The sequence below is a fragment of the Cyprinus carpio genome, chromosome A5 (genome assembly GCF_018340385.1).
Source record: "Cyprinus carpio isolate SPL01 chromosome A5, ASM1834038v1, whole genome shotgun sequence".
Lineage (NCBI taxonomy): Eukaryota > Metazoa > Chordata > Actinopteri > Cypriniformes > Cyprinidae > Cyprinus > Cyprinus carpio.
In genome coordinates, this window is record NC_056576.1 from 2,131,728 (window position 1) to 2,141,013 (window position 9,286).

Consider the following 9,286-nt stretch of genomic DNA (forward strand, 5'->3'; position numbering starts at 1 on the left):
TGTGAGAGAAATCCTCAACAATCAGTACGTACTCTTCTCACTCGTAAAGTACTGGAGGAGTGCTGGGAATATTCGTATGATGGAGGATGAAGTTTTGGATGGACGAGTCGAGTACGGCGTGGACAATAAGCTCTTCCTCTCACTGATGAGAGTCCCTCAACCACTCATAGACTTGAGCTTACCAGACAAGCCCAAAGGTGAATTCATCAGAAAGGAGACTAATGCTATTCTAAATAATACATTTTATTCAACGTTACAAATATTTATGGATGGATCTAAGCACCCTGTTAGTCACACGGTTGGAGTAGGTGTCTATATTCCAACATTTAAAGTATGAATTAGTGTGAACTTGCCAGATGATTTATCAGTATAACAGTTAACAGCTATATAACAGGACTAGGGTGGGCTGAACAAGACAGAGAAGATTTATCAATGGAAGTGTTTCTATCTTTATACAGACTGAAAGAGGCTGGAATAATGGTGTATTTTTGTTGGGGTATCTGGTAATGAAGTTGCTGATAAGATGGAGGTGGATGTTAAAGTGACTACAGGGAAAAGAGGCAAAGTCGATTTTAAAGAAAAAGTGAATGAATAAATGGCAAATTAGATGGGATAACAGGAGCACAGGGAGATCACAAAGACAGTAGGGAGGATAAATTGTGAGGGAAGAGATAGGAAAGAAGAGGTGTGGCTGTCTAGATTGGGACTCATCACTTATGCAAGTTTACTTGACAGTAGGTATAGTAGGTGGCGATGATGCTCCTAAGGAGTTATATAACAAGAAGAAGAAGAAGTCATCATGTAGCAGCGCGAACAGCCAATCAGATCTGAGGTTCTCACGCTGAACGGAAATACGCGTGAAGCGATACATATGAAAGGGGCGGGGCTTGTCGCCGTACTTCCGCTCAAATGTGTCAAGTAAGATGGTCTAAATAATAACGATCTTATTTCAAACTCTAAATGCCTTGTTGAACTCCTGGGCTGTGTGTATAAAGCAGGCGGACGCCAGTGGTCTGATGTAAATGACCGTCCGGACTGCTGCACGCGTTCACCTGATGCCTGTTACTTTTCTCCGCGCTGCTCAGGATCGCTCAATCACAGTCGACCGCGAGCACCGCTCATGCGTGTTTACAAACGACTTCATAGCGATTTGCCTGTGCGTGTTAGGTACTGCACTTCATATTTGTAAAAGATTACAACATTTGCGGTCCAAACGTCTGCAGGAAGGCAGAGGCCGCGGTGAGAAGTGCACGCGGTGAATGAGCGCCGCCTGCGGGAGCGAGCCGTGGTTCTCTGCGAAACTCTCAGCGTCGAGCCTGAAGCCTGCGGCCAGCAATGAGAAGCGCACAGAAGAGCGAGAGCGAACATTTTTCCTGATCAGCAGATTTCAGATCGCAGGGAAACATGGTTCAGTCCTGCTCGGCGTACGGATGCAAAAACAGATACCACAAAGACAAAAACATCTCCTTCCATAAGTGAGCTGCTCTCCTCCGCGTGCTCCGTGTGTGTGTGTGTGTGTTTGGATCGCGTGCTCCGTGTGTGTGTGTGTGTGTGTTTGGATCGCGTGCTCCGTGTGTGTGTGTTTGGGCTCAAAAACATCTCCTTCCATAAGTGAGCTGCTCTCCTCCGCGTGCTCCGTGTGCTGATGTGTGTGTGTTTAGACCGAGTCTGTTCTGTTTTCGCTGGTCAGTCTTCTTTCACCTTCACAGCAGACTAAGTTGTTTTCCAGAAAACATCAGCTGTCATGGTCGACTTCCTCAAGCCTGTATGACTTTCTTCTGTGGAAAAGAAAAGAAGATATTTGGAGAAATGTCTCAGTGTTGTGTTGTTGTTCTCCGTGTCTCTGTGCTTCCCATCATTCTTCAGAATATCTTCTTTTGTGAAAGTCATACAGGAGGAAATGATAAAATATTTACTTAGACTACACTGAAAAACAGTACTGAAGGTTGAGTAGTGTTGGATATCTCATCAAACAGACACGTTAGCTGTCTTAATTCTGTATGTTTTATAAAAGTATATGTTGTATTTCCTGTGCATGAATTGTTCTCCGTGTGTTGTTTGTACAGCATGTGTATGTTAGTCTTCCTCCACTGATGCAGATTTTCACTTGCTCGTACACTCGGGGTAATAGTTGATTTGGTGATGATCCGAATGGATCCATTCTGAGGTCATTAGTGATTTCGTGTTGTTCCTGGCGCAGGTTTCCTCTGGCGCGGCCGGACGTCTGTGGGACGTGGGTGGCCGCTATGAAGAGAAGGAACTTCAAACCCACCAAGTACAGCAACATCTGCTCTCAGCACTTCACCAGAGACTGCTTCAAACGCGAGTGCAACAACCGCGTGCTGAAGGACAACGCCGTGCCCTCATCGCTCTTCACCTCCAGCAAACTACAGGTGCAGGTGACGTGAAGTCAAACCGCGTTTACTTCTGTTCCTCTTGTGTTTTGGGGTGTTAAAATGTAAAAAAAAAAAAAAAAAAAGTACTTTTTTTTTTTTGGATTATTCTGTATTTTTCCCTTCCCAGTTCAGCAGAAGATTAACATTTAATTGCATTACATATTTTTTGCCTATCCCTGACCCTTACCACATGCTGTAGTTATCCTTCTGACTAACCATTATAACTAACTAGTAGGGCTGAACGATTTTGGAAAATAATCTTATTGCGATTTTTTTTTTTCTTTTACCAATATTGCGATTGCAATTTTAATATGCAAGCAATAATTTTTTTAAACTCTTCATGTTCTGTATTATTCAACAAAGACGAGCTTAAAATCATTGTATAGTATGACCAACACAATATTAGAGAGATTAAACAGAAATGTTATTTTTTGTAGGCCAGGTCTATGTTACGATGGAATTAGTGAAAAAACACCTGCATCACTTGAAACATTGAAAATAGCATAGAGAGAATAACTGTTATATTATTCTGATTCTCTCTGTTATTTATTTATTTATTGTGTGTTTCATGCTGTCCGCTAAAGGCGCAGGACACACACAGGCTTTCCTCCTCACCAGCGACATTAAACACCGTGTATACACCGGACACGAGCCGCAAAATACAGCACACTTCACTGGATGCGGCGCGACAAAACCCGACATTAAACTCTATTTATGACGTACTGACTTGCTCTATTTATGACGTACTGACACACAAAGTTAAATTATTTGCAACAGTCGCTTTCCTCGCGTCCAGTGTCCAGTAGAGCTGTTGCGGCTCGTCTGGTACAGACACAGTGAGTGAAGCGAGAGCAAGATATGTCTCGTCATATTTTCTGCATTTAGCTTCTGAATGAGCAGCATCTGTGTCTTTGAAGTACGTTCATATTATATGCGCTTTTCAAACTTTTCCGCTTGTAGTGTGCCAGGGTTGCCAGGTTTTCAAGACAAAACTAGCCCAATCGCGTTTCGAGGGGGGGTCCACCGGTATTCCAGGCGGTAAAAATACACGTTTTACGGAGGGGTTCCCCAAACCGTGGACTTGGCAACACTGTAGCGTGCCGACTTGATGCTTCTTCTGAAGACTGCTTAGACAGCGCTGATTAGATCGATCGGTTCGTGACATCAAAGTACTGTGAGAGCTACAAGAGAGCGGACCAGTTGATGTAAGTCCAGCCGAACACACCTCTTTACTCTCGCGTGTCACGTGACCGAGTGTAATCACCGTCTCTGCTATTGAAAAACCGCGTTTGTTCATATCGCGATATTATCGCAAATGCATTTAATCGTTCAGCCCTACTAATTACTTAGATGCAGATGACCTCAGTTATGATTGGCTAACCTCTATACATGTAAAATGAGGGTGTCTAGCTCAGGATTATTAAAGTAATCCATAGCACTCGTGCCCAGTACTGTATATCTACAGTTTCCTGAAATCATACGATTAATGGGAGGAATGAAGTAAAGCTGTCTCTTCTGGCGGATATTCAGACTCATTGCTCTTATTTGACGTCCATATTGCCAAATGCCATTGGTTCCATTGGGTCTGTCTCATAAACAAAAGCTTTTTGTCATTTTTGGAGCTTGATAGCGTTAAGTTTCCACTTTCAAGGAAAACGGCTGCCAAGCACAGCATAAAGTAAGTCTTACAAGTAAATGTCAAAAGTTTATTTCTTGGGTAAACTGACCCAGTAACCTCATTCTCAACTGGTAAAGTGTAAAGATGAGCTTTTGTCCAGGATGCATTTGAAACTTAAACACTAAATGTGGTTTGAGTATTTGGATCACAAAACACTCAGCTCTTTTATGACTGAGAACGAGGTGTGTCTGAAAGTTACAGAATGTTTTCATAATTTCAAACTCTCATTTCTCCAAAGATCAGGTAAACACGGCCCTGTCCCAAATGCTGCAAGCGCAAGTCTTCTTCAAGCGCTCCATTCGGGACACAGCCTTTGATTTCCCATCACATGAGCCCTATAAATCCCCTCATAAGCACATTTGCTGAGAAAAAAGAACATAATTTTGCCCTCCGTTGTTCACAGGCAGCGTCTCTGGAGGAAACCCTTCAGCCCAGACATGGACTTTTCTCTGAGTCTCCCGCTGTCTGACGCTGAAGAGACGCCGGCGGTGCGTCCGTCTGAAGCAGAGCTCTGCCCGTCCACAGCCCTGCCGGAGCCCGGCCCGGACCTCCACACCAGCGCCTTCGTCTCCTGCGACCACAACTACACGGTGGAGGACACGGGCAGCAGAAAGAGACGCATCGAGCAGCTGCAGGAACAGCTGGAGAAGCTGCGCAAGAGACTGAAGACGGTGCAGCAGAAGTGCCGGAGGCAGGAGAGGCAGCTGGAGCGCTTCCGAGCCATGAGCGAGGTCCAGAAGCCCGGCAAGGACGCGGCGCTGGGAGAAAGCTACGTCATCCTGCCCAAAGAGATCTACGACGTCCTGAAAGGAATAGAGACCATCGGTGCGTTGTGAGGGAAGTCGAGCAACAGAGAGTCACGGTTTTAAAGTGGTTTTAGCGTCTCCTTTGGGGGATATACATCATGACTTGTGTTCTGAATGTGTGTGAACGTAAGACGTTTCTCTTTGACTGAAGCGGGTTCAGATGGACTTTGGTTACACAGAATGATCGTCTGCTTCAGAGCTGAACTAACTCAACATGCAATAACTGTGTGAGAGGATTCAGGTGTGATCATTCGTCCGTTTGCAGCGTCTGAATACGTCTGCTTCGGTCAGAGAAACTAAACTCTTTAGCACTTGTTCGTCCGAGTTTGTGCACTTGGATGCCAGATGAGCCTCGGTGCACGAGAGACTGGAGCGACGCTGAGCTGCTGCTCTGTGACAAACACTTCAGTAAATCAGGGTCTCATTATGATTTGTTGAAATGGTAGCAGATCAGTGTTTGTTCTGTTATTAAATGTTTTTTTTTTTCTAATTTAAACCTCTAGAGTTAATACTGACTAGTTTATTTTGATTTGATTAATGTACTAAGATGACCCAGACTTCACTAAAACACATTTTCAGTAGCCGTAGAGTCACATATCAAAGGGCTTTGAGCTGTTTGTTGTCGTTTTCTCACCCTTTGCTTGTTCATTTATTATTTACAAAACGGTAATAATTGTGGAATCAATGTAAGCCATAATATGGGTAAAAATATATTTTGCTGGGAAAAACTCATTGTTGCCTTACAGTCACAGTGCAGATGTTCATGTGTTTGACTGTCAATACAACGCTCTCATTCTTGACCTGAGTTTGTGTCGTCAGGTTTCCTGAATGTCTCGGTTTATTACTGTCCTGTACGGACACACGTATAGCACTCACACTTAAAGGGATACTCCACCCCAAAATGAAAAAATGTTGTCATTAATCACTTACCTCCATGTCGTTCCAAACCCGTAAAAGCTCTTTTATTTTGGGTGAAAACCGGGAGGCCTGTGCATGTCCCATAGACTGCCAAATAAATAAAAGTGTCAAGGTCCAGGAAAGTATGAAAGTCATCGTCAGAATACTCCATCTGCCATCAGACGTGCACTCTGGGTTATATGAAGCGACGGAAACACTTTTTGTAAGTGAAGAAAACAAAAATAACGACTTTATTCAATAATTCCTTTGTCAACAGTCTCCTCTGTGTCTCTCTATATCACTGTATGCTGCGTATGCTCTTCTGTATCATCCGTGCCACAAGGATGCACTTTTTTTTTTTATTTCAAATCAAAGCTAAATACACCTAGAAACAGCACATCCTTGGGGCGCAGATGATACAGAAGAGCATACACAGCATACGGTGATATAGAGACACTTGTTTTATCTGTTATAAATCTGTTAGATACTCAATGATTTGAATGCTTTACACTCCCACACACACACACACACACACACACACACCAACACTTACAAGAATACATATACAGGAGTTATCAGAATGATCTTTAAATGTTAGCTATCAGTTTTTATGTTCGTTTGTCCAAGTGATTTTGTATTTGCCACTTGTAAACATTGTCACATTCTTTACTTGCATAATAATAATAATAATAATAATAATAAAAAGACGTTGCTGACAGAAAAAAAAGTGAAAAAAAGTGGTTTCAAGTATAATTAGTTTGAAGTAATGGTGATTCAAATAACATTAAGTTCAAGTTTAAGTTTATTTGTATAGCGCTTTTCATGATACTAATTGTTGCAAAGCAGCTTTATAGAAAATTATAAGTTTCTACAAATATATTTAGTAGTAGCTTATCAGTGATGACTGTCAGTGAATGTACATATGGCATACATGTATGGTAAAATACAGTTAAAGACGTAATAAAACAGACGATGAACACTATTAACAGCAATTATTATATGATGCAATCAAACTTATAGCAAAATGTGGTAGTTCTGTATGTGTGTCTCTGGGTTAGCATCATCTGAGGTCCTCTGAGGGTCTGGCATCATCTCTTCTCAGGTGTTCTTGATCCAGACTGGAGCTTGTGTAATCCTAGTTACCACGGGTAGTAACTCAGCAGAAACAGAGAAACAAATAGAGACATAATTAGCGTAGCTGCTGTTCCAGCCAAGTAAAATTAATTAGTTTAACCCAAGCTAAAGAATAATAATGCACATTTGATCAGATATAACTGCAGTCCAAAATTATGAGATGCATTATTTGAATGCTTGGCCAAAGAGGTGTGTTTTTTAATCTAGATTTAAATAGAGGAAGTGTGTCTGAACCCCGAACATTATCAGGAAGGCTATTCCAGAGTTTGGGAGCCAAATGTGAAAAAGCTCTACCTCCTTTAGTGGACTTTGCTATCCTAGGTACTATCAAAAGTCCAGTGTTTTGTGACCTTAGGGAGCGTGATGGGTTGTAGCGTGGTAGAAGACTAGTTAGGTGCGCAGGAGCTAAGCCATTAAGGGCCTTATAAGTAAGCAATAATATTTTGTAACTGATACGGAACTTAGTTAGCCAGTGCAGAGACTGTAGTATTGGGGTTATATGATCATATTTTCTTGACCTGGTAAATTATTGGTCATCCAATCTTTTACATTTTTCATACACTTTGTTAGCTTTGATAATTTAGAAGTTTCATTGGTAACACTTTCTAATAACGTTCAGTTGTAAGGCATTTATAACTGCTTAATGATGAACTAATCATTTACAAAACACCTGTTCATAAATGATTAATAAGTGGTTTGTTCATATTTTTATCTACTGTGTTTTGTAGATTGAGTTATAAATCATTTACAAGTGATTAGATGATGATTAACTAATCATTTACAAAACATGACTATACGTTCCCAAATGATTAAGTAATATGCAAACTATTTACCAATCTGTCACAGGTTATCTTAAAAAATAGCATATCATGAAATAATCAAACAGATCTGTAGTAGATGGTTAATATGTTACTAGTTAAGATATTATTTATAAATTTTAATTATTTGTAATTTCTGCAGAGCATATTAATCACTTAAAATAATTGAAATGTCAACACTGTACTATTATCTCACAGCGTTAAAATACTAACCTCAATATTTTTCGCGTGTTTCAGTTTTCTGACGAGTTTACCTCCAATCCTAATCAAACCTGGGGATCACCCTCACCAATGAGCCCTTACAGTGCAGTACACACTACAAAGTATTCAAAACCTGTTGTGTAAACACATGAATAAATCATTTACAAAGCTTTCTGCATCTCCTAATCTACAACTGATGAGTAGTTTACACTTTAGATTAGGAGCTGCAGAAAGCTTTGTAAATGATTTATTCATGTGTTTACACAACAGGTTTTGAATACTTTGTAGTGTGTACTAAAACGTAAGCGGCTGACTGGTGAGGGTATAGACAGATGTCTTTTCTGATACATGGATTATTTATAACACTGTGTGTGTTGTAAGTGATTAGTTCATCATTAACTAATCAATTATAAATTACTTACAACTAAAAGTTATTATAGAGTTTTTCTGACGCAAGAAGCAAGTCATTTGTAATTTTAACAAGTGCAGTTTCTGTGCTATGGTGGCGCCTGAAATTCTTCATAGAGATTTATTTATTTATTTATTTATTTTTGCAAGGAGGAGCACAATTGAGCAGACACAACTTTTTCAAAAATTTAAGAAATAAACTAACCTAAAGATAACCTAAAGTTAACGACGAGTTAATAATATTGAGAAGCGGTTTTTCTGCTACAGGTAACAACTCTTTCAGTAATTTAGTGGGTACAGGATCTAATAAACATGTTGTTGGTTTAGATGCAGTGATAAGTGTATTATTTAGCTCTTCCTGTCCTATAGTTGTAAAGCACTGCAGTTTATCTTTGGGTGCGATTGATAAACCTAAAGTATTAGACGCTGTAGAATCTACATTTGTTATTGTATTTCTGATGTTATCTATTTTATCAGTGAAGAAATTCATAAAGTCATTACCTATTTAACTGTGAGGGAATATTTAGATCGGGTGGGCGTCTGGTTATTTGTTAATCTAGCCACTGTGCTAAATAAAAACCTTGGATTGTTTTGGTTGTTTTCTATGAGTTTGTGGATATGCTCGGCCCTGGCAGTTTTTAGGGCCTGTCTATAGCTGGACATACTGTTTTTCCACGCAATTCTAAAAAACTTCCAAGTTAGTTTTTCTCCATTTGCGCTCAAGACTACGAGTTTCTTTCTTGAGAGCGTGGATATTACTGTTGTACCATGGCGCAGTACGTTTTTTCTCTAACCTTTTTCAATCTGATGGGGGCAAACAGCTTCTAATGTATTAGAGAAGATAGTGCCCATGTTGCCAGTCATTTTTGTCTAGTTCATGTGTATTTATGGGTACACAGAGCAGTTGAGATAAATCAGGCAGGTTATTTGTGAATCTGTCTTTGGTGG

At 40.4% G+C, this 9,286-nt stretch overlaps 1 protein-coding gene across 1 annotated transcript; it reads left to right on the forward strand.

Annotated features, from left to right (window-relative positions):
• Positions 1-656: 656 nt before the first annotated feature.
• On the forward strand, positions 657-5,190 carry LOC109096569 (THAP domain-containing protein 1-like). The gene is made up of 4 exons (XM_042751291.1): positions 657-1,475; positions 2,201-2,393; positions 3,585-3,601; positions 4,493-5,190. The coding sequence occupies exons 1-4, from the start codon at positions 1,405-1,407 to the stop codon at positions 4,908-4,910; spliced, it is 699 nt and encodes a 232-aa protein (XP_042607225.1). The 5' UTR covers positions 657-1,404; the 3' UTR covers positions 4,911-5,190.
• The last annotated feature ends 4,096 nt before the right edge of the window (positions 5,191-9,286 follow it).

Bases quoted from the DNA above. Each gene is read 5' to 3' on its own strand.
- LOC109096569 (XM_042751291.1), top strand. From the start codon at position 1,405: ATGGTTCAGTCCTGCTCGGCGTACGGATGCAAAAACAGATACCACAAA. The intron at 1,476-2,200 runs GTGAGCTGCTCT...TTCCTGGCGCAG, and splicing joins AAAAACATCTCCTTCCATAA to GTTTCCTCTGGCGCGGCCGG.